This window comes from Pezoporus flaviventris, unplaced genomic scaffold (genome assembly GCF_033815535.1).
Source record: "Pezoporus flaviventris isolate CSIRO_AGI_PZ_B2104156 unplaced genomic scaffold, CSIRO_AGI_Pfla_v1 ptg000081l, whole genome shotgun sequence".
Lineage (NCBI taxonomy): Eukaryota > Metazoa > Chordata > Aves > Psittaciformes > Psittacidae > Pezoporus > Pezoporus flaviventris.
The window spans coordinates 4477244-4503276 of record NW_026892629.1 but is presented as its reverse complement, the minus strand read 5'-3'; the positions used below and the strand labels follow the sequence as shown (position 1 = coordinate 4503276).

Genomic DNA, 26033 nt, shown 5'->3' with positions numbered 1-26033 from the left:
GATCTGGCTCTCTTCACACCTCTTTCTGCTGGAGCTGGGTCACTATGGCAGATTCAGAGTGCTAAAACATACAAACCAAAGAGCAAAGCCTCTCTCCAATACAGGCTGCTGAGGTTTATTAGCTCTTGTCTTTGCAAACTTAAATCTACATGACACTACTTTACACACTTCCAAGGATTTTAGGTACTCATTGCCTGACATGGTCCTTCAGTGCTGGATCCTAGGATCTGGTTATTTAGAGAAAATTCATAGTTTGAGCACATCCCTAAACTACCTCTTTGACTACTGTTCTATAGAAAATGAACCAAAGCCATCAAAGTGACACTCAGAACTCCTTCTGCTAGCAAGTATGGACACTAGGACACTGGAGTCATCTCAGTTTGAGAACAACGAATACCTTCTGACACAGAGTGACTATGTTCTGGGGACCTTGTACACTTCTTTGGTTCCTTTCTTGATGTGACATTAGACCAGTTTCAACTTCACTCATTTCAAATTTGAATCATCTCACGCTCCTCCAAGAATGAAGTTTTTCGTGCCTCTTCTTTGCATTCTGACTTGATGCCCATTTGCTCTCTCTGTATTTATGGCTTGAATTGGTCCAGTCTTCGTTTTATGCTGCTAAAGAAAGCAGCTGAATGCCATGGCTTCACAGAGAAAGCTGAGAATGTTGCAGTACTGACCCAGTGAATGTCTTCAAACTTGATCTCTTTACCTTGCTATTCATATGTAGGAACTAACAACGGGCAACAAAAGACTTTTTTTTATATATCTGGAAGAGGTGGAGCTATGCAATACAGATGGAAGCACTGAAAAGAAATCCAAATTTCTCTAAACATTTTGTTGCCATTTGTAGTGTGTCTGAAATAAAGGAAGAACCTTAGGGCATAGAGATGACACAGAGTCATCTCAAATACTCTCTGAAACACTGGGGTGAAAAATAATATTTCCTTTTGAGGTTTTCCTCATCCAAATATATCGGTCTTCCAAGACAAGAATGATTCCTTAACAAAGACAGTAAGTGAGAGGGTATCAAAATAGGAAAAAAAATAATCTTTAAATAAAAGTTTAATTCACTCTAACTTTACAGAATATTTCAAAGCACCATATTATTTTACTGTCAGTTCTAAAAAAGACAACAAGAGACTGGAATGATCTTAGCTGGTAAAATATAGGAAACCTTGTGAACAAATGGATACAAGCTAGGTGAAAGCACAGTCATATTTTTGTATACAACCACTATAATCAGAATCTGGCATTGGTTTATTCAAATTTTGCTTTCTTGGAAGCAAAGCTTACACATTTGTAAACATCAAATTAAACATTGCTGAATTTTACAATTTGCTGAACAAATACTTTCTTACCCTGAAGGGCATATGTAGAGCCATCTATCTGTCTTGCAGTTCTCCTGCTGACCTCTGCTTCAATATTTTTTTTAAACAATTGGTTCATTTACAGTTCTAATGGTGCTTAAAAATTTCCTCCAATATTGTGCAAGTCACAGGCGAGTCCATTTTGATGTGTGCCCTTCCTTACGTAGTTTTCTGATCAGTACTTCACTAATGCAACTGTGAAAAACTATACATTTTCAGGAAAATGTTTTGATTTTGGTCCTGTAATTAAAGACCTTCTATAACCAAGTTGTTTACATGGATTCGGATCACAAGCATGTACACAACAAAACCACTCTACCAATATTTCTTTGTCTATGCATAAAAAGTATGTCTTCTACTTACACTAAAACATACAAAAAATAAACTACAAAAATTGTTTACACTTGATTTCAGCAAAAAAAGCTTTCTTCAAGAAAAATGATTCTTCTTTTTCCAGCCATCAAAAAAGGAATGCAAGTAAACAATAAATACATGTGCTTTCTCCATATAGACATATTTACACTTGAGTCTTTGGCTTATGTTTAAGTTTCTTTATAAAGATCTTTATGTGATCCAGCCATCATTGCACATTAAAACAAAATAAGCCAGTTTTTTTTTTTACTATATATAATATATATGCAACACTTGAAACGTATAAAGAATGAACCTTACTATCAATTTGCACTTATTGTACTTTAACATTGTATCAAAAGAAAAAAAAAAGAAAAATTAATACTATATAGGAAATATTGATACATGCAACAGATGTTCGCTCTACTGTAATTGAGAGACGGCTGCATATACAAACACTGAAAGTCCTAATTTGGGCAAATCTCTTCTGACTCTGGTTTTCATTAAATAGTATTTATGTGGCACTAAATGTTGATACTGTATACAAGCATAGAAACAGATTGAGTTCTTTTATTAAGATACACAACTTCATAAGAAAAATACTTTGCATTTAAAATTTAAAATCCCTCCCCCCTTGCCCCCAAATCTTTCTTCACAGGATCAAGAACTGTTGTCAAAACAGCTTAATGAGATTCATGTATTTGGTGAACTTTGTCACATCCATTCTGACTATGACGATTCCAGGTACTCCAGTGCAACATCGTAGCAGAAGCGATACTGCTCCTTTAAGTGGAAAGAGAACAACAAAAAAAAGAAATTAAAATTCTAAAGTTTTAGCAGGAATGTCTACCAACAATAGTCTTTGCTAACTACTATGCAATTTTAACTTGAAGCCTGACATGCGTGCTGGTTTTTTTTTCCCCTGCTACACAAGTGAAGTATATTACCAGCTCCAACTTAAATTCTCACCCTAACCAACGAGCTGGAAAAAACCTGACCATGAAATGCAGTCATTTGCTTCTCTGATTTTTAAAGCTTCTGAACTAGTTTATCAAACATGAAAAGTTCTCCTGTCAGTCAGAGCATTCTTGCAGTAAAAGCACCTTGACTCTGACATATCAGTTATACCTAAGTTAGCTGATACTGAGCAGTTAACTAGTGCCTGCTGCTTACACAGCCAGCAAATGGCTGGGGAATACTGAGCTGTGATGCAGAGCTGTTTGGGGCCCACACCCTGTTCATAGAGTCATGACGATGTCAGATACACGTTCAAAAGAGAAGTTAAAGCTCAGAATTTCATTATGGTTAGTATTTCTCCTTAACAAAGCCGCTGTTCAGAGCTGACACTGGGGGAGGGGGAGGAGCAAGGCAAGAAGAGAGGGCCTGAAGAATTGAAACCAAGGGAAATTAATAAAATCTCTATTGTCCTTGTGACCTAACAAAGCAAATCTGCTTTTGTGATTTATTTTTGCTTGCAAAGGAAGCTAGCACGATGCATTTGCAGGAAGTGGTGAGGATATCTTAAAGGCTTTATTGTTCTGCTCGTTTTTGTTATCTGATCATGTTGCTGAATGTAGGGCACATGATAGTGTTATATATTGGCTTTCCTGGTTTGTTTTCTAACTAACAACTCAACAGCTGCCGCTCTTCAAGAGTACTGGGTAAAAACCCACACTACAGAAACACGTAACTATGGAAATTCAGTAACTGCACACTAAAGCTACAGTGCAATTCAGGACTATTTTGAAAAGAAATACAAGTTTACAGACCATTTATAAGAAACACACACAATCTACCCTGGCCTCCGTTTACGGTGACACAAGTAATTTTCCATTGATCTGACCTGTTTTCCTCACAGCAGTGAACTCAAATTCAGGCAGCAATTCACTATGTTGTGTCTCAGACGTCTATGGTACAGCACACTGCAAGGCATTTGCGGCAAACCCGGCAATACCTAGACCAATGTCACTGCTGCTACAGGATGCTCTATCTCTTCACATTTTAACCATCTTCTTAATTTGGTGGTGGTGGCAAGGGTTGGAAGCAATGCACAATAATTAAGCAAATCATGCCACAGAAACTACTAAGCAAACAATAACACCTGGAAAAAAGGGCAATATGGGAAGACGCAGCTACCGCCATTTTCCTCAATATGCAAGTTCACAAGGTCAGAAGCAAATTTCACTATGCATAAACTGCAAAATGTTTTTAATTTCAATTGGCATCCCTGATTTTTATGCTGTAGGCAGCCATATGGCTGAAAAATGACACTGGCTGCTAGCAGTGTGAGAGGCAAATGGCAGAATCTCCCAAACACTAACCTGCTTTCACATACAACTGCAGGAAGGAAAAAAATCCATTTGGAAGAAATTTTTTAAGGAGTTTCCAAAAAGTTCAGTTTTTGTGACTGAAGGATTGATCACTTGGGTAGATATGCATTCATACTATATGCATAAAGACTGACCAGAAGAGTGAAGGTTATTTTGAGTTCTGGCAGTGCACATAAATATTTAATCTTGTGGTTTTGCTAATTCAGGCTTATACTGTTTATATTAGTTTACTGTTTATACTGTTTATTTTTTAGGTTAACTATTGGACTCAATAATCTTAACAGTCTTTTCCAACCTAAATGATTCTATGATTCTATATATTCATTTGCAACATACTAGATCCAACTCTTTGATTTTAAAGTTCTGAGGTATCATTTTAACTACTACAGATCTGACTAACAAACATTATCATTATTCAATACAGCTTCCAAAGCAGCAGTTGTTATTAAAAAGCAAAATATTAATATCTCTAACTACTAATCTAGACTTTACAGCTCATTTGTACCAAGAAGAAATGCCGCGCTGTGTGAAATTTCAAGATGCTTTGTGTGAACACAACCCACTGCAAGTTCTCTTCAAATAGATTAGGTTATTTTGGGAGATTAACGTGCATTCTGTTAACTCAGAATGTTTTCAGTGAAAAGCATGGTACCATTACAAAAGGAGTAAAATGCTTAGCCTGGCCTCTCATGATACTCTCTTGTGTACACTCAATAAATGTCGCTTTCTTGTTGTGGTACAAACAGGTTTGCTTGGGTTTTGTGGGTGCAGGACTGAGAACACAGCTCACACAACAAGAGAGCCTCTGGCTCCCAGCTGTTTGCAGTAACCCTGATGGGCTGGTGCTTACCGGAGTTTCTACCATGTTGGGCTTACTATTCCGTAAAGTCTTCACGGCATGGAAAACGTCCACCACATTCTGCCTTTTTACCATCTCAACCACAATGCCGATGGCACAGAACATCCCGCTCCGGCCACCACCGTTTCTGTATACAAGGAAAAGAGGTGGTTAAATGTCACTATGGTGCAAGAGAGCATCCAAAATGCACTTCTGTTCTTTTGCTCTGTAAGCATGAGCGACTTGTGAGTCCCACAGGGAGACTGGGCTATAGCAATCTCCTTGCAGCTCCAGTGGGTTTGGTCTGAAACTTTTGCTGCCTCTGACCTTCCTCTCAATTACTTTAGTTTAATTCTGCCCTTACAGCCCACCATGCTGCCCAGCTATGCTATAGCCAAATTTGCATAGACATTAGAAATCAAAACCCAAGTTCAATGGCAAGTACATTTTCCACTTAAATCTCATTTAAATTATCATATGGTATGAGGATTATCTAGCCAGGGTAATGCAAAGGCATCACTGATTTGATATCTTCTTGACCTTTGGGGATACTTCTGAACTATTTTAATCGGAATTTCAAGAAATTAAGGTAGGTATTTCTTCTTGTTAAGTTTAAATTAGACAAAAGGTTCTGCAGATAATTAGGAGAGGTGGGCAGAAAGGGGACACAAGTTAATTCTGAGCCTTTTCAACAAAGGAAGGAGAATTCTAAGTTTTAAGCTCTCTATTTAAGTAAGGTAGGAGAGATATTGGTCATTCTCTGCTTAGGGAGAAAAGAGATGCCACCTTTTCAAAACTCCCAAACCAGCTGCCATTTAAGTATCAGACTCAGATAAACAGCCAGCAGTCATTTCCCAGCAGTAGTTTTAGGATCATATACTGTGCTATAAAACCTTTCTCTGATTTTGTACATCCATAGTTTTCAGACTAAAACCCTCAAAATATAGTATGCCTTCCAGAAAAAAATCAATACACAATATGCAAGAGATACACACAAAATAACTATTTGGCACTTAGAATAAACGACTTCCTTACTGAAACTGTACAGAAGAAACTGATCTGTACACATTTTGTACATGGAAAACATTCCAGCATGTACAGAAGGAGACAATACACAGTATCATTGCAGCATTATGTCCAAAATACTCATTCCCATGGTAGCTTAAACCCTGAAAGTTGACCAAAAGCCAGCCTACAGTAGCACCTTTCTTTTTTTTTTTTTTAATAAAAGAAACAAGGGCATGTGCAAAAGAATGTAACCATAACAACACCACTTGAGCTAATTTAGAAGCATTTATTTGAAGAGCAATTTGACTTTGTCCCAGTTACTCACAGGCAATGAATGATGGTCCGGCCTTCCCCTTCTTCACATTCCTCTTGCCATTTTTCAACCTGGAGAATTAACTTTAAGAATGATCTCTTGGAAGCTGGCACATCTCTGTGAGAAGCCCACCCCAAATACTGGAATTGCTGCACCATCAGATAGCCCTCTTGTGGCTGAAGGGAAACCAAAGAGCTTTAGGTCAATATGGCATCTTGACATCTTGGTTTAAAAAAACAAAATATAAACCTGACATGAAACCTAAGCGTTATTACTATTGTGTGCATATATATGTGTGTGTGAGTGAGCGAGCGCTTTACTGACTTAAATCACAACAATTAAGGACAGATTCCAACATGTATGTAAATTGCACGGTAGGGTCTCTATTAATTTGTATCACTTGAGCTCAAGCAAGATGTCAAAAAAGGAAAAAAAGAAACTAGACTGAAAGCAACATCACAGTTTATCAATTGCTATTATAATCTATCCTTATTCTAAATGGAAAACATTCCCTAGATTCTAAGTGTCAAGGGGTTTTATCCTTAACATCAATAGTCAATTAAAAACATCACTGTTAAATTCCTAGACCTACAAAAATTAACAGATATACCTTTTGGTTCTTATGCATGAGCTGACCCCATTCTAAATAAACAACAAGTAATACTGGTGAACAAATATGACTCTTTTCCTTGAAATCTTCCCTTTTTTTGCCAGACTATGATAGTCTGCCAGTCTCTGAGCTTCCAGTCTCTGATTGCTGCCAGTCTCTGAGCCTTCCATGTGCTAGATGCTACACAGGGGGAGCTTTGAATAGAATTACTCTGTCACAAGAAGGCCTCAATAATTGGAACAATAAATAGTCTATTCAGTTGCTTGGAGCTGAAGAAGACAAAGAGGAATAGGAATATGGATTTTAGAAAAGAAGAACAGAGCAGAGAGATATTCAGAAGGAAGACATGGAGGTGAAAAGGCATGTAAGACAAAGAGAAGTAGAGGAGTAGAAAATCAAAACATGGTAAAAAGAAGAAATGGAAAAACTGAAAATAAAAATTGGCACTCCCCTCTCCCCCGCCCCCCCCAAAAAAACCCACCCACACCAAAAAAAAAAAACAAAAACCCAAAGAGGAAGTTTCAAAATATTACAAAAAAAAAAAAAAAAGCTGTGGAGTAATATTTGCCAGTGTGCCTACACTGTAGTTTCCTGTAATTTCCAAACAAGGTATGAAGAGCCAAAACCGTTTTTCTTAGCTCTGAATATAAGCAAAATAATTTTGGCTAAAACATTGGCCACACAAAAACTGATCTCTGTACCTTGAAAAATGAAAATTTGACCAAAAGAAAAAAAAACCCTGTGCTTTTTATACACATCAGTTTTCTCCATAGCTATTCTTCAACACTAATAAAAGTTAAATGTATACTCCAGGTAGCAATTGGTGGTGGGTAACTTCAATACGGGATGATTCAAAGTAGTTTTGGTAAGTAAAATAGGGATTGCTGGTTAACTATGCATAAAAAGGTAGCACAAGCATCTGTAATTCTTTTTGTGTAGGCAACATAAGTGATTTATCGTGGTGAGCTAAAGGAGATGATGCTGTGTAGCAAACAAGGTTTGAGAAGATACTGCGATAGTGTGAAACACTAAGTGACAGCAAAAAAACCAAGATGGTGCAAAGTGTGAAAGAGCTACAGGAATCTAGGACTGGCACTGTGAGTAAAGTTGAGAAAGAGATGATAGGTGTAGGTCAAGGCACAGTGGTGCAGAACCCCTGAGAGGCAGGAGCTTTCAGAGTTTTTTCACACCCCGCTTCGCAGCGTGCCACAATCCTCCTTTTATGATGTGGTTCTCACATCTGAGGCTGAGAAGGTACTGGTTGCATAACCAGCCTCAGCCCTCCCGTCCCTGATTCTGCATAGAAAACCTCTTACAGAAGCTGCGTATGCCTGTCACTACATGTTCATTACAGGGATAGTTCTATTTCTTAGATACTAATACTTTTGATATCTAAGATGTTTGACTGACTCTTTGGGGTAATGAGCTTGGGCTTCAAGAACATGAGTATTTTACTATATTCAAAATTAAAAACCACAACAGCCTAGACAGAGCTAAAAAATATATTTTTTTCCATTATATATTGGTATGATAATGCTTACTCTTGTTAGATTGCATATCCTGAAAATTCGGCTTATGACGTCACAGTCCATTGAACATGACATGCATTCCACTTGGATGGGACCGTACCGCAGTATCCCTTCCTCGGGCCAGTACTGTGGGCAGCCCTGTACCAGGCATAATTAAAAGGTAAGTTACAACTTGAGCGCTGCCTTATTCCACTGCAGACATCTCATCTAACCTTTACTGAGCAACTAGTGTTAATTAGTTGCCTTAGAGCAAAGAATAACTGTAAAGTCACTGCACTGCTCTGCATTTTGATCATGTAGTGGATCCAGAGTGATTAAAGCATGCAATGGTACATGGAAAACTTGAGTCCCAAACTAACCTGTGCTAAGTCGACTTCATTTAACATCACGAGAGACGTACAGCCGTAGTCATACACTAATCTCCAGAAATCTTTCACAGTGTTTGGTAGAGGATGTTGTGTGACAATAAAAGCTGCTGGCTGCCTGTAGCTCTGTAAAGGCAAACAATTTTATTAGCACTGGTAGAGGAAGTACTTAATTACTTCTACTCTAACACTGGAACAAAAAAAAACACATATAAATAGAACAAAGATGCAACATCAATTACACCAGCCTTCACCAAAGCTGTTAAAAATACATTACTGTATCCAGTAAGAAGAAAGAGGTTACTCTGTTTAGGTCTGCCTTCTTTTTTGTTCATATATGCATGGGCACTGAAGATGTTCTTCAGGGCTCTGCTGAGCTGAGGCTCAGGCAACTCTGCTCCAGGCACTGTGACTAGGAAACTGAGCAGGAAACCTTCTCCCTGTGTTACAAAGATGGGCACAGAGGTCTCAGGTCACCCCATTCACAGCAGGTTACACATGAGGTCTGTGACTAAACCGGGTACTAAGCTCAATCCCAAATTCTGTTTCGGCACCACAGCCACAAAGTCTAACCTTCATGATTACTGGGGCCCATTTGCATCAGAAAACATAAGGTAAACAGCAAAATACTATTTCCTTTCACGACAGCAGATTTTATTCTCTGTATGTTGCATTATGCACAACTGCAAATAAGGATTTCCAGCCTTGCAATAGCTGAGCAGAAGGGCTAATTCCCTGGAGCACACATATTACGAGCAGCAAGCAGAAGAGTAGAGAACAGTTTTTTGCAGGCAATTTTCAACTAGGCACGGAAGAGTTTTGCAGTAAAGGAATACATAGATGAACTGGCAAGGAAGCACCAGCAGGTTAATCAGAAACAGAATAAGATGGTGAATATTCTTGTAGGCAGATGGGACCCTAAGTCACTGGTTTGAAGATGAAGTGCTGGGACTGCTGTATGCGATGCAGAGATCCCTGTGTTTAGCACCCATGCTAGTATCAAAAGCAGTTTGGCTGGTTTTTGATTGAATTGAATAGACTAAATTAACCTAGGAGAAAGACCTGACAATGCAACTAAACCATATGTAAACTTGCTTGTTTGAAAATTGATGTGAGAGATCTTCATGTACAAAGTACTGAGACTTCCTAAAAGAGCGTAGCATGAGGCCCAGAAGAAAATAACTACAATTCTTTTCACTCTTCTATTTGCTCTAAATTGTAAGGATAACAAAGTAATTTCTTCGAATCACAGAAGAGTTGGGGTTGGAAAGGACCTTAAGATCATCTAGTTCCAACCCCCCTGACAAGGGCAGGGACACCTCACACTAAACCAGGTTACCCAAGGCTCTGTCCAACATGGCCTTGAACACCACCAGGGACAGAGCATTCACAACTTCCTTGGGCAACCCATTCCAGTGCCTCACGACCCCCACAGAAAAGAACTTCCTCCTTTTATCCAATCTAAACTTCCCCTGTTTAAGGTTTAACCAGTTACCCCTTGTTCTATCACTACAGTCCTGAATGAAGAGTCCCTCCCCAGCATCCCTGTAGGCCCCCTTCAGATACTGGAAGGCTGCTATGAGGTCTCCACGCAGCCTTCTCTTCTCCAGGATGAACAGCCCCAACTTCCTCAGCCTGTCTTCATACGGGAGGTGCTCCAGCCCCCTGATCATCCTCGTGGCCCTTCTCTGGACTTGTTCCAACAGTTCCATGTCCTTTTTATGTTGAGGACACCAGAACTGCACACAATACTCCAAGTGAGGTCTCACAAGAGCAGATTAGAGGGGCAGGATCACCTCCTTCAACCTGTTGGTCACGCTCCTTTTGATGCAGCGCAGCATACAGTTGGCTTTCTGGGCTCTGAGAGCACACTGCTGGCTCATGTTCAGTTTCTCATCGACCAACACCCCCAAGTCCTTCTCCGCAGGGCTGCTCTGAATCTCTTCTCTGCTCAACCTGTAGCTGTGCCTGGGATTGCTCCAACCGAGGTGTACGACCTTGCACTTCTCACGGTTAAAGTTCATAAGGTTGGCATCCGCCCACCTCACAAGTGTGTCTTTAGCATCAATACTTTTTTGACAACAGAAAAAGGAGCCTGACAATTTTTTTCTCTCTGCTAAAACTTTCCTAGTGCAGGAAGCATACTGGTATAGTAGCATCTGTGTCTTACTCCCTAGATCTGCCTGGGGAGCAAAGAGAACAACCAATATTGATTCTTCCCTTGTATTTTTAAGAAATAAAACATGTACTAGCTGATGGTTTCCTATCCCTATTCCCTATCATTTCTGGTCTTTCCCAAAATGAGAAAATGCACTGAGATGATCCGGTTTTCAAAAAGAATAGGCAGGAGATCTGCTGTCACAATGGGAAGCAGACACCTTCTTGTGGGAACACAGGGACAAGAACATTGCGGAAAGGGAAAAGCTTCTATTTCAGTTTTGCTATTGAAAGTCCCCTTTCTTTGCCTAGCAGAGGGGTCCCTCTCTCTGAATAAATCAGTTTTAAAGAAACAAACAGAAGAGGAATGGCAAGAAAAAGCATTCATTGCCCAAAGTTTTAACCCTGTACTTACAGCCTTGTATGCCTGCATTGTAATATATTACTTTTTTCCCCTGCTGCTTTTCTCCTTTTGTTACTACGATTTCTGTCTTTCCTTACTTGTCTCTGATTGCATATAGCATTGCTAGGTTCCTGTTCCTGCCTGCCACACACTGTTACATGTTCACGGTCCTCCTACCACCCAGCCATTCAGCCTGAGCTGTCTTCTCCTCAAACCACACTCCTCTCTGCACCTGCACTGGCTGGTCCATAGCACATCAATTTTATCCAGGTGCTTAATGTAATTTTAACCGCAATTGTAAACAGTTTTGGTTGATACCAAAATTCTGCCCACTGCTTTAATTCATTCATTCAGCCCCAGTGACTCCCTAATAGATTGGTCTCACACATGCTACTCCTCTATTTTTCTGGCACAGTAGCTAATTGTGAGATCAGGCACTGCATTTTTCTAGCAGTTCAAATGTTTCCTGAACTCGCTCAGGCAGAACTCCAGGATGAATACACCATTCAGTCCTGATGATTTCTGCTGCTGTTTGTCATTTTATTTCATCATCTCTTCTTGACACTGCAGTTTGTGACAGCGCTTCATTTCTGGGGAAGAGGAGATGATCCTGGAAATCAGGCCAGTGAAGTATATACTGTTAAGGTGGCTTTAGCGGCCTAACTTTGGAAAAGCTAATACCAGGCACAGGCAGGCATCCGACAGCACATGCAATGAACTGCTTTATCGATCAGTCACCTAAAAGCAGGTTCACCTCCACTTTTACTATTAATTCACCTTCCCCCCTAACACTAATTTTGTCACTCAAACTTCAGCTTTAAAGAGCTGCAACTCAAAATATGAACAACAATAATCCCAACTCTATCGCCAAACATGCCAAGGAAACATTTTCTTCCCCTCTCTATCCTGCCTCAATAAACATAGCCTTTTTGATAAAATAGCAGTAGTAACCTCCTGCTTGGGTAGGTAATATTTACTTCCCAACAAACAGCAGATTTCTAAGATCCTGTTGAGATTTGGATGGCTGGGGACTAGAACTTTATATAATGCTGTTGAAAAAGGGAGATTTCCTGTAGGTCCCACAAGGATGCAAAAGACTAACAAACCTTCTGAACAAGCGACACAAACTGGTGGTGTTTCTTACCCATTCTCCCCATCCTTCTTCATTAGGTTTTAGTGGGCACTACAGTAAGAAAGAATTACCCTTTCTTAAACCAGTAAGTGCTCTCTCTCATATTACATAGCCTTTCATGGCACACTACACAGACAAAGAAGATAGTCTCTTACGTCCATAAGAGCAGCATTGATGTAGTTACTGCTCTCCCCATCAATAGTAATTAAGAAAGGCAGACATCTGTCAGGTGGCAGCATATCCATGAAGCGATTCTTGTCGTGGTTCCTTGGCAAGCAGGCTATGCTGCAGTCCTCCGCTTGCAGGCGAGGGGTCACAGAATTCAGGGTCTAAGGAAGAGAGGATGCTCACTTTACCATGCTGAACTAACACAATGGACTCGAGGGTCCCCAAGTTTCAATTTAAAATATTGCAATATCAGAAAAAGTGAGGCATCAGCAAGAAAACATTAGCAAATAAGAGTTCCTATCTGGTTTTTGGATGCGTTGGGGCTTTTAAAGCAGGGGTTAAGCTGCAGGTGTAAAAGGCAATCTGCATACCACTGAACTGATTCTGCATGACACCATCCCCTCTGAGAGGAACAGAACAAAGAGGATTCTTTGGAGCCCTAAAGAGCGATGCCTTAGCTGTGCAAATGTAAGCCAAGACTCTCTGTGGCTCCTAATCAGTGCTCTTTATTCCAGACTGATACTTACTGCAATTTTATTCAAAGGAGGATAGTCCATATTTAAACAACTTTGAAAAGCACATAAACATCGGCACTTTATTTTGTGGACTAAAAGTAAGAGACCAAATGATATAAACATTATATAAAACCCCTCTCCCTTAAAATAAATGCATCTAGAGGCAAAAAACTGTTGTCACATGAAGAGTTAGTAGGAACTGTGAATACCTGAAACTCATCTTTGAGATGCGAAGAGTTTGTCTGAGAGTCTATTCTAATCATATCAAAATAAGCAGCTTTGAATTCACAGACAGGAATGGCAGTTTCTCCACACAGGCAAGCTTCTAGAATGGCATCATGAATAAAGATGTACTGCTCCTACCAAATTAGGCAAGGAAACAAAAATTATAGCCATTTAAAAACAACAGATATTTCCTTCTTTTAGGATAAACAGATGTCCCACACACTCATTCAACACAGTGTCCACCAATTAATAATTAAATAATTCTTCAGTATAAACACAATCTTGTCCTAATTGGGATGCAGTTAACAAGGATGTTTGCATTACCAATTTAAATTCAGTAAAACTTAACAGAACAGGCATAGCAATATATTTAACTTGAGATTTTCAGTTTTCTTGCGATGCTTGTGGGATTCTGCATATCTGCCAGTGACATGTTGGCTTTCTTATTTTATTTATTTTTTTTTAAATAGCTTTCAGTCTTATCGTACTAGCAGAAAGTGTAAATTGCTTCAGGCATTAGCAGTGTGATTAGCAATTATTTGGCATGCTGCTTTCTCCTACTCGTGTGCAATCTAGTACACCAATTGTCTGACAGCCAGCTACAGGCCAGTAATAAATTCAAGCATGTTCCAACAGAAACAGCATTTTGCCACCTTTTTTTCCTGACTTGTCTTCAGATATCCTGAGTCCTGGACAACTGCATTACTGTTTCAATCAGATCTCCTGTCAATTTTTACACAATGCCTATTATATTTATTCACTTTGAGAGTACTAGGTGTAAATCATGTCTATATAGCACATTGCTAGAACTGCACCAGCTTCATCTAACTGTTGTGGACACCAATAGGTTATTAACAGCACAAACGTAAATATGTGCCTATAACAAGAGTACTTGTCTAGGGACCATGGCCATATTCTGGCCTTACAGCTTCAGCTGTTTTACCCACATAGCTATGGACCTATGGACCTACTGCTATCACTGTTGTATAGATAACCATCGCAAGAACTTGCTGCAATTACAGGTTTATTTTGCTGTGTAAGTATGAACCTCTGAGAGAAAACAAGAAGTAAGAGGCAAAACGAAGAGAAAGAAATAGAAGTAGGGGTGTTAATTCACATACAAGAGCAGATTAAACTGGGATGGTTAAAGCGGTCACACTGAAACACTCCACTCCATGCACTTCCCAAAGGTTAATGACCCTAGAGCAGAAGTAGTTGATCAGGAACATTTACTTGTTCAGTTGCCACAGACTGCAGCATTGAATAAAAACTGCAGCAAATTACTTTGATATGCCTGGCTGCCAGCTGCAGAGATTTCCACGTGGTCACAGATGAAATAACTCCTCAGGTAGATGTCCATATGGAGGACAGAAGTGGCAAACCTCTTGTCTTAATTAATAACCTATGTTTCTGTGGAGGGTCAGTGATATGCAGGTGGCAGAATGGGAGCTTTTATAGCTTCATCACTAAGGCAGTGGCTTTACTGCGGAGTTGCCGAAGGCATGACAGAAAGCGTAGGAAAGGAAAAAGGCTTGCAATGAGGTTTATTAGTAGAAACAGATAGCAAGTAGAACATGTAATGGTGATTATCTGAAATATCAGATAATGGTGATTGACAAAGAAAAATGTTTGGCAATGTGGTTTATTAATAAAAACAGATAGCAAATAAAAACAGAGGTGAAAAGGGAAACTGAAGTGGACATAAAGTTTCACAGGTAAGTCAAATTATGGACAAAGTGATTGAAGAGAGTCTAAAACTAGTAGCAATGTGCTGAAATTCCAACTCTGGGTTCTTGGACTTGCTGATACCAGAGCTAGAGAGAGGTAACAGACAGGCCTACTGTAGGGTCCTCCCTAAAAAAATCCTCCTTGCTTTCTTTTTGTCACAAAGTTAGGTAGGCACTTCTTGGTGTGGAGACTCAAGGAGCTAGCATCATCCTGGTTCTGGGTGCTGTTTGTATTAAGCAACGCTCCCCAGCGAAGAAAACCCCTCGACAGGGCCACTACCTTCTCTTTTCAGAGTATCAGTGAAATTTGATGCATTTCAGAAAGCATCAGGTGCTTTGAAGGTAAACTACTGTACCTCCGTCTGTACCATGTTGATGCGACGAGACCGCAAGGCTTTGACACAGTTGTAGATATCCACAACACCTTCTCTTTCTGCCATGTCTAACATGATATCAATCACAATATAACAACCTGTCCGTCCAGCACCAGCACTAAAAAGAATCAGTAAATACTGTTAGGAATAGCCCCAGGAAAGCACCCACAAACTTTATAAACCCATCACTGAGAGCATTTTTATTAAGTCATTCAGTTCTTTCATCAAACCACTATCTAATTTTTATCTTCTCTCCTTCCTTTCATAACACTCTTTAAATCTTTTGATGTGCCCCAAACAACCTATTTCCATCAGATTTGATCCACTAAGAAAAGATTGTTTCCTCCTTTTATCACCCAGATCAATACTTAATGTAAAAAAGAAAAGTTATTTAAACAAAAATCTGGAGGATGATTAAATTCACACCCTTCAAAATATCACAGATCCTGTTTTCATTTAGTAAGGATAAGGATGATTTTTAAGTGATATATTAGAATAAGAAACTCAAGTCTACATTTTAATTTTACACATTTAATAGTATCCAGAAGAATCTCGATTTATTTTGGTTTTATATAAAGTTACTGACAGGTTTTGCACAGTGAATTTTTGAAATCTTTAAAGGCTGTGTAACTTTATCTAGAGATTGTAATTAAACATTTGACAGTGCTAAAGAAAATTCTATTTGTCAAAGAAAAACAGAATTTCTTGTTTGTCCCAACAACACAAACCTTGCAAAATTTGCACAGAAAAAAAACATTCTGTATCTGCTGCCATTAACCACATTCCATCTTCCTTCACCTACTTGTTTACTTCAATTTAACTTAATAATCTGTTCAGACATTATGTGCAACACCAAGCTATCAAAGCATCTGAAATTCTTGAATGCTGCCACAAAACTGTTGTAGGGTGCCTAATATTATAACCTGAAGAATAAAGAAAATCTCTTAATCTCTAGAATCTGGTTATTTCCAAACATTGCTGTAGACAGCCAAATCCTACTGCAGGGTGAACTAGGCAACTTGAAAAGGGACCAACAAAAACAAAACACTTCAAAATGATGGATGCTTCACAAGAGACTACCATAAATAATCATATACACAGCTGTGGAAAAAAATCTACCTCTTCTGTACACACCTGCAATGGACAACAATAGGCCCTGCACTAGGAGGGTTGGATAATTTGACTCTCCGTATAAAGGAAAGCAGGCCTGTGGCATTGTAAGGAACTCCATGATCTGGCCAGCCAGTGAAATGAAACTGTTTAACTTCACGGATTTCATTATAGCCCCTCTGTAAAAGGGAAAAAAAAAAAAAAATTATGAAATTCAAAATATTTCACAGACCAAATGTTGCCTGACTCAAATACTGATAACACACACTGACAGAATCTACATGCTGTTTTGTTTTGCCACTTATTTAAAGCAAAGACCATACAAAGCTTAAAAATATCATTAAGGTTTTTTTTATTTTTTAAGTTCTTAGTTTTTACTTTTGCCATTAAGTATGATAGTTTTGCCTCATTAGATTTTTTTCTTATGGACTTACTTAGATGCAATTCACATTGATTTTTGGAAGTTTTGCTAAGTAAGACCATAGCAAGTACAATGATTTACCCAAAGACCACAACTGTATCACATACACTGCATTAACAGGGTTTGTTTGTTGATTAAATTGAGATAGACTCAGCAGCATTCAGAGCAGAGTGAATGGAGATGAGTGACAGGTATGACTCATAACCCAGTACTAGAGATCAGCTCAGAAGTGTGGCTACAAAGAAAAGGTGACTGTCAGAGAGGGGAGGGTAGCAGTCAACGTTTCTGGGGAAATCTGAAACTCCACAGTGCCATGCGTGTTTGGATAGTGCTGATGCAGTGCATTACATCCACGGTAGGGCTGCCTCCACTGTAGATCTGCTAACCAGACAGAGGGATTTGATACTGTACAGGCACATGCACAAGCATACCCTCCTTCATATTCCCTGCTACTAGGAAACAGTATTTTGTCAAGCCCTTCCAGAATGCACTTACCCTTCCCAGAGTGAAAGTCCTGACGACATACTCTGCAAGGGGCTCCATCTCCACACAAGTCACTTTGAAGTCCCCATAAACTTCTGTGTCATCAGGCCAGTACTTGTAACACTTGACCTAAATACAAAATGGGAGCATATTTTACACCAAAGGAAAAATAAAAGCTTGAGGATATGTTACTGCGTGTACAGCATTACACTGCATTTATTTCCCAAATGACCATGCACTCATGTGGCTTGTCACGGCTAATGGCTTTTCTGTCAAGTTAAGCACTTGCTACAAGGAGTTTCCCCTGCTTTACACAGCAGTACTTAGATGTCAAATTAATTTCTAAATGAGCATTTATATCTTTTTTAGTGCTGAGCTATGGAATACATTTCCACTTATCTTAAACTGGGATGCATTTCATATCAGTAATCAAACTGTTGCACATAATCCCAGGTACTTTATATTAATCCCTGAGGGATGTGTTACTGCTAAACTGTAAATAATTTGCTGATTTCTAGCCACTGATACAGAAGCACATTTGCTCACTGTCCACTTACTCTGCTCATCTGAGTGACAATACACAAATCTATTTTGCTGAAATATGATTTTTGGATTTTTCACCACTCATGAAAGCACCTTCTTTAGAAACTGGCTTTGGTTTTACACAACACCATAACTGCAACAATGTCTGGGCCCCTTCCCGTCGTCTCAGGATGCAGGGTTGTCCTTCACATGACTCTTCTACATTCTGCTGACGGTGTGTCTTGTCAGCAGGCTTTTCTTTAGGCTTGTAGCATTAAAACAAAACAAAAACTTACTCTCCCAACTTCCACTAAATTTGTGACCATCACAACACAAGCTGATTGCTCCTGCCATATCATTCTCCAAAAGTCATACACAGTCTCATGAACTGGACCTGTAAGACAAAAAAATCCAGGTAATACTCTGAAAAAAAAAAAAAAATTGCGATCAAAGTAAACACTAAAAATAAAATTCAGTGCTTTTCAGATGGATACACATGAACACCCTTGCTCAAAGATGAAAACTTCAGGAAACCACATCATCATACCATCACACCAGTTTCCAGACTATATTATTATTTATAACCAAAGCTGAATCTTCTGAATTACCACTTGAAAGAAATTAATAGCAGTGTTCCACATAGCAAAACACCAGAAGTTGCAAGCAGCTTAAAAACTGCAAGGATGCAGCAACATATCACTACCTCTAAGTTGCATTTCTAGCTTTGTTTTACACTTGTTGAATATAATGTGTTGAGTGTGAGTTTCTTTAGACATTCACTGAGGAGATGCTCACAACAGAGTGAGGCACTGGTCAGGAGGATGTGTGCTACAGATTGAGTGCACTCACCATCAAGCTCTTGGCAAAGTGGCAATCATGAGTAGGTGCTGAGCCATAAACTTCCCACTGAAGGGTATTTAAACTAACTTAACTGCTTTTCTGTGAAGCAAATAAGGAGCACTTTTTTAAGCTTTGCCTCCTGCTCTGCTGCACAGACAAGACACAGCCGGTTGAGTGACAAAGGCTTTTACCCTGTTACAATCACTGGAATAGGTCGCCCAGGGAGGTTGCGAATGCTCCATCCCTGGCAGTGTTCAAGACCAGGTTGGACGAGGCCTTGGGTGAGATGGTTTAGTGTGAGGTGTCCCTGCCCATGGCAGGGGGGTTGGAACTAGATGATCTTAAGGTCCTTTCCAACCCTAACTATTCTATGATTCTATGAATCATCTCAGAAACAGCTTCCTGACCACAGTCCAGCAGTAGTATAAACATTGCTGTATATAAGACATCTGAAGACTCAATCATATTCCTTCATATGCCAGATCGAAGGGGCTGCATACATAAACAGCAATATTTTTTGTGTCCTTTAACACAGTATTATGTGCAGAGATTTACAAATATAGATTTAACTGTCACAGACCTGTTTAGGCAGCACTTACTGTCTGTGCTCTTACTTTTAGTTCCACATTAACAAAAATGTGGACAGAAATTTGAGCATCTTACTTTAAAATAAGCTTTTAGTTAGTCTTTCTTGTGTGCAGCTACAGTCAGCTGAGGGCACAAATAACAGGATATTTCCAGCCAGCTATCTGATTATACTCAAAGTTCAAATAATGACAGGTCTAAATCTAATTATTTTCACTTTAATTCATAGCCTCTGATATTTCAGTGCAATCTTAGACTTACCTATTTGTTTTTCCTCGTTCTTAGGAATTTTATCAGAAATACAAAATTAATAATTTCCATAAATTCAATTTTTTTCCTTTAACTCCTCTTTTTATTAGCAGGATGTTATATGATAAAGATTTCCCTCACTTCTTCCTACAAAGAGGCTTTGTCTTTCTCTGGCCTTACTTCACCCAGATTTTCTGAGATAGTGCTTAATTTATCATGACTATCTATCTTCACTGTCTGTGTCCTGGACTAAATCCTAGACGGTAAAATAATACACTGTAATATGGAAAGAAGAATGCCTCAAGGCAGGCTGAAACTGTTCTCTTCCCTGTCTGCATGCTTCTTTTCTCTATTCATCTTCATAATTGGAAATCATAGTAGTAGTCTCTGACTTTATCAGCTGAATTTATCACTGACGGATTTGTTCAATAGCTAATTAACATGATAAATTAGTGCAATTTTAGCATTTATTCACAATCCACCTGAATATGCTATGTTAATTTACCATACCACAAGATGACACCTCACAATATTGGATGTGCTTTATTTTCATCTTACTTCCATTTTACCAAAACACTGCTTCACACTACAGAGAACACTTGTTCGGTTTGATTAATGCTGGCAGATTCGTACCTTGGGTTGCAATGTAGTGACTTGGTCTCTGATATCCCTAAAACAGCAATATAAGTTGGTTTAAGTACCATATTACTAACAGAGAGAGGAATATAAAAGCATAAGTCTACTACAGAATTCTTATCTCTAGACAATATTTTCAGAACAAACCAATATTTAAGAGCAGCATGAAGCTTAAAACCTAAAAAAATGGTTAACAGTGAAAAGGTTCAAATGACAACAGATAAGATGGAAATAAGAATATCTGACTTGAACAGACATTATAGCATAACTAAATGAGTATTCCAGATGGGTCCCTTCAGCCTAAAAATTAAACCTCTATTGACGTTATCTCCCCAGATGAATACATCGGGGCATTTATTTAAAATTTAGTACAAATTGTCTTTGTCATAAGATTATCTCAGTAGTTGATCTGTGTTCCCAGCTTATCCAATATGAAAAAATACACACCTTTTGTCTTATTTTAAATAGAGAATTATTTTAAGACACAAAGTAGTATGTACCAGAGTCATAACTAATGGGGACAGAGCTGGATACTGTGCTGTGTGCACAAAACCAAGCTCCTACTGCAGTGGAATCTTCTGCAAAACATTTTGCACTACTGCACAAAGTGTGCATCAATTAGACTGGACATGATACACACAAGTATATACACATAGATAGATAGATAGATAACCCTACACACCTAAGCCTTTCCAGTTAGCTGGGTCTATGCCAATGCAAACAGTTCGCTACAGCATTAATTGGCTGCATACAAACTACAAGACAAAGAGCTGCTGCTTTGGAGGAAATAACCCAGAATATATTTTGACCAGCAACATCAGCTACAAAAAGGAAGGAAACTTTAGTTTAGCTGGTGAGAAGACAACACAGAATTTCACAATGTGCAAATGTTAAAGAAATAACTCCAATTATTTTCTAGGTTACAGTTTTATTAGGTCACTTGTTTTAACCATTGCATTACACAGGGGCACAAATCCTTGGATTCCTGGTACTCACAAGATGCTACTAATGTGAAGGATTTCAATGTACCCAAAGATTTTATACCCTTTTCCACGGACTGCTTCGTTATCCTGTCTAGAGTGAGAGCACCTTCCTCTGGTGCTTATGAAAAAACTTCTGAGTATCTTACCCTTGGCTTTACAAGAGACCAAGATTACATGAAATGACTAAAAAATTTCTCCTGGAGTCCTTCATATCAAGCCCTATTTTGAAATTATGAAAATGAAACCTGTGCTATACTGTTTTACACTCAGTAACGCTTTCAAGAAGAAGGTAAAAGTGTCAATTTACAACTGTAAAGTGCAGTTTTAACTTGTTGCTTTCCTGTCTGGTTATAATAAGATTCAATTCACTTCTAAACAAGAGAAACAACATTCTCAAGGAACTATAGAATTGTTACAAATTATTACAAATCTGGGAGAATTTTCTTGTTTAAGGCCCCAAGCAAAATAACATGGGCCTAGCACTTCACAGAAATTGCCATGTTAAAATACCAAAAGAAAAAGACAGCAATATACCTGGAGCTAAATCTTTATATCCTGGAAAGTTAAGAGAGTCTATCAAGTAACACTGGACAGGTAAAATTAGTAAGGTGCAATAGTAAAGAAAAGCAGCCAAAGCCATGAATTTTAAAAACACTTTTACTAGCTTTTCCAGTATCTTTTGATTTACTTTGGAATTTGAATACAACAAATTGTTTATTCCTAAGGCATTCATCAAATGAAAGTTATATTTTGTTAATCAGAACACCTGGCAGAATTTGCTCAAATTCCCGTTTGTATAATTTTTCTCATTTATAATTTAATTTGTATTTTAATCACAGTGTGAAATTTAAAACTTTAGAGGTTTTTTGCAGAAGCAAGTAAATTTCTACATTAACATAGTTTTATATCTATGTTTGTGTATATACTTTGTAATATCTAAATTGTTGCTACAAACAACCAAACAAACAAACCCCCACGAAAGGCCATCATCCCTCCCTTTTTGCCAGACATATATTACGACTACTTCACAGATACATTTTCAGACGAGTACAATACAGGTACATTTTCAGACAGCATACAATCCAGCTTCTCACATACAAATGGGAAGGGGAAAAGAAAAACTAGTGGCTAAAACCACCACTGAAAAAAAGAGTGAACAGCAAACTCTCTTTAACAGAGAGGTTCACCTGACTTATCTATCAATGTTTAATAAAATTCAGAGCTATGTTACAAGGCTAAATTATCTTTTCAAAACAGGTACAAAAAATATTCACACAAAAGGAAATCTTTCAAAGGAACAGATGAGACAAAGTAGATGACGCATGCATAGTTATTGACTGATAAAAATAGAAGAGGAAAGTAATTAATAACAATATCTATATTAAATATTTACAATAGGATGCCGTTATTCACATATAGTGGTACTTACATCCCTGTACAGCCAAATCTACAGCCCAAATCAAAGTCAGATGTGAAAGAAAGCACAACAATGTCAGTGAGTACTAGGACGTAGAACAAGGAAAGTGTACATTTTGTTCTTAATAAAAGAAAGCTTTCAATATATTTGTAGGCATTACATGCAATAATTTCACATAGAGAAGCTGGCAAGTTGAGAGGGAGAAAGCTGTGCAATCCACTCACATCTATGTAGTTGGCATTAATGTAATCTGAAGATGGATCATCTTCAACAGGTTGCAAAATCACCCTGGAGTGGTCATCTGTAAAAACCAAGTGGTTACAGTGCCTTTTTGAAGTGTGATTTTTAAGTAAGATATTACAGTAAGTCATCGAGAAAACCAAAATCAGCTGGCATAAGTGTCTCACAATTTACAATCCTTACATAGTAAGTGTTTACAGAGAAAAGAACCATTTCATCTGAGGTCTCCAATTACATCAAAAACATTCACTAATCTTCATTAAGTGTAGCTGAAAGGTATCATGCTGTTACATGTGGTTAAAAAGACACAAAGAAACAAGGTTACTTGCTCAAAGTCCCTTTCAACATCAGCTCCGCTGATGGCAATCTAGAAAACCAGAAGTCCTGATTACTGTTTCCTTACGTCCGACCCTAGATGGCTTCAGTTCATATTGAGACATTAAAGAAGATAAGGAAGTCACAACATAGGGGTTAGCAATGCACTTGGGATTCCATGAAGAAGTAACTCTACCCGTTCAGGGACTTCTCCAGTAGCTTCATTCCTGTGTGTTCAATTACATTTGTAAAATAGTAACAAATTGCCAATTAATAGAATTAACATCCAAATGAGTACTAGCTTGTCACTGTAATATGCTTACCACAGCTTTCACAAGAGAGATGCAAATGCGAAATTCAGCCTGAGTTATAAAAGGAAGCAAGTTGAACTGCGAAAGACAAACCAAACCAAACCAAACCGAAACAAAGCTGGAAAAACCATTTGTCCTCCTTCTCCACTTGGAGCATTAGGCAGCTGCCACCGGAGACTTGTAAAGAGAGAGAGAGAACATGACACAAATAACACGCGATTACAGCTATCGCTCAAACCAAGTTCACCGATACTCACATGCTATAATGTTTCCATAGCGGTTCTTTGTTCTGTTTTGATCCTTCTTAGCGACATCCCAAGAAGCTGACTGCCCCTCAAAGAAACTCTATAAATAAAAATGTTCCGAAAGAAAACATTCTGACCATTAATTTATCTCCAAAAATAGCAGTTTAAAAGACCTGCCCTACCATAATGTAAGTTCAGCTTTGCCTGTCCACTCTGGTCACCCAGGCAGTACCATGGTATAGAAATATATCTAGATGAGACAGGAGTCTCTGGAGTCTCTCTCCACCTGATTGCTACAGATCAATGGGCAATTCACTAAGGGACTCCAAAGGGATTTCAAATCCTGGCATCGCTGCAGAGCTAAACTTGCTCAGACATCCTTGCTAGCGAGGAACAACAGCAAGCTGAGAAAGCACAGGAAGACTGATCACCCTTCTTACAAGACACAATAATATATAACCTGTTTACTACAGCATTATACTACTTTCCTCATATAGCTCAGTACAATGGCTTTTCTCCCTACAGAGCCATCAGGAAACCTCCTCTGCCAATATTCATTATTTATGCTGTTTTTCTTCATATCCCTCCTTCTAGCCACTAGCAAAATTATTCTACATTTTCGAACTCTCAAGAAGAGTTTGATCTCTCAGTAGTGATAGAAGCAGCTTTATTCCTCCTTGGCTTTTTCTTCATTGCCCGTAGATATTTTACAGCTGTTGCAGGTTTATGCAATTTTTTCCTTCCAGATGTTCTTATCAGTAACTGGGTAAGTTACTTTCAGAAAGTACACAGTAGCCATGGAAACAAAACTTGAATGCATGCTCAGAAGCCCAGGCCAGAGCAAACATGTCATGTACAGTAACAGAAGAAGTAGTAAGTAGGAAAACACCTGATGTGGCATCAGGGACCACCCTCCCCCCCCAGCAGTGGCTGACACTTGGTCTTAGCCCTGAAGTTAGGCAGAGCATAACGAAGCATATTTAAGTAAAAGAGAGGAAAAGAGAATAATATTCTTTCAAAAACCAGACATTTATTTATTCCAGTTTTTATGTTACAGTAGAGACAGCTGCAGAAAGGAGAGAAGGTTGAAAACTGAGTCAGAAGAGGTTACTCAGAAAAACTCATTTTAAACCTAGCTGTATTGCGAGTGACCTTGGCAGTACCATTCCCATCTTTACTGTGTGCCCTGCCTGATATTCTAATCCCAAAGAATCACAACAGATTCAGAGATCAGAAGCAAAAGGAATCTGTACTCATCTTCTATATCTAGTGCTGGGATTTTTTTGCTTCCACTTTAACATTAAAGTTGTAAGTAGACATGCTCAAGTCTAATTAGAACTTCAAGACATTATTACCGTGGCATGTCTTTACTGCTTCTCAGCTGGAGTTTATTCCCAGTATTGCCCTCCTGAGATGCTACAATAAATCATGACAGTGCTTCCAGTCAGCGCTTTTTGCAAAACCAACCAGGTTAAATCTTTAACATAATACAGGAGATTTGCACTGAAGATGGCTCAGAAAGCTCACATAAACTAATTACAAAATTTCAACTAAAAAGCAGCAATAAAAGGGTGTCAACTTCTTACAATATGTCAAAAAGATTCAGCAGGCCACGTCTTCTTATACCCTAAGGAATACATATTTTTTTTCCCCAGCTACTTGTAAAGGACCAAACCATTGGACTCCATTCACTATTACACTTTTGGGTTACAAATACAGGAACCTTACGCTTGCTTATCCTTATCTCTTTTTCCCTTAAACCCATGACATTTAGTTGCATCCTTTTGCAATGCAATGCGAACAAAATGATCTCCCTTTCCAAGGACTTTTTTCCTAGCAAAACCCCACTACTGAAGATCTCACCTCATACTCCTCTTTAAATCCATAGCTGTCAGAGGTCTTCATTAGGTTAATATGCTGCAGAAGATCAGCCACCCTGATGGCAGGATGCAGCTGCCCGGTCTGGTATGGGGATTCTGTGCCTTCGCAGAGGTAACGAGGGACATCCAAGAGCCGGCTGGACTCTGCTGTCACACTGTGATTTTCATCTGTATTTACAAGAAACTAATGCATTAGGTACCTGCGGAGCAATAACACCTGCTGCCATACATATCATGTCTATTTTCAACCTCCTCCTTCAAAAACATATCTGATATCTGAAAGCGCAAAGCACGCACTCTCCAGCACATAAATACCTTGAAGTACATAAAGGAATTTAACTTCAAACACATACAAAAGTTTGCAATTCTTCAGCCTGC

The 26033-nt window shown here is 38.7% G+C and overlaps 1 protein-coding gene across 10 annotated transcripts in view; it reads right to left on the bottom strand.

The window, feature by feature from the left end:
• Nucleotides 1–1240: 1240 nt before the first annotated feature.
• Nucleotides 1241–26033, bottom strand: part of PTPRK (protein tyrosine phosphatase receptor type K) — a 400889-nt gene continuing 376096 nt past the window's right edge. For 7 of the 10 annotated variants that reach the window (XM_061474956.1, XM_061474958.1, XM_061474959.1 and 4 more), the window contains 16 exons: nucleotides 25639–25823; nucleotides 23788–23875; nucleotides 22889–22965; nucleotides 22677–22694; nucleotides 20262–20298; nucleotides 18251–18348; nucleotides 17445–17561; nucleotides 16553–16707; nucleotides 15401–15536; nucleotides 13302–13451; nucleotides 12565–12738; nucleotides 8712–8843; nucleotides 8365–8490; nucleotides 6226–6389; nucleotides 4905–5040; nucleotides 1241–2507 (listed from right to left, as the gene is read on the bottom strand). In XM_061474956.1, coding sequence (XP_061330940.1) covers nucleotides 2454–2507; nucleotides 4905–5040; nucleotides 6226–6389; nucleotides 8365–8490; nucleotides 8712–8843; nucleotides 12565–12738; nucleotides 13302–13451; nucleotides 15401–15536; nucleotides 16553–16707; nucleotides 17445–17561; nucleotides 18251–18348; nucleotides 20262–20298; nucleotides 22677–22694; nucleotides 22889–22965; nucleotides 23788–23875; nucleotides 25639–25823 — 1847 coding nt within the window. In that variant the 3' untranslated portion in view covers nucleotides 1241–2453. The remainder of the gene's footprint in view (nucleotides 2508–4904; nucleotides 5041–6225; nucleotides 6390–8364; nucleotides 8491–8711; nucleotides 8844–12564; nucleotides 12739–13301; nucleotides 13452–15400; nucleotides 15537–16552; nucleotides 16708–17444; nucleotides 17562–18250; nucleotides 18349–20261; nucleotides 20299–22676; nucleotides 22695–22888; nucleotides 22966–23787; nucleotides 23876–25638; nucleotides 25824–26033) is intronic. The other 3 variants (XM_061474957.1, XM_061474962.1, XM_061474963.1) reach the window with 1 other exon arrangement.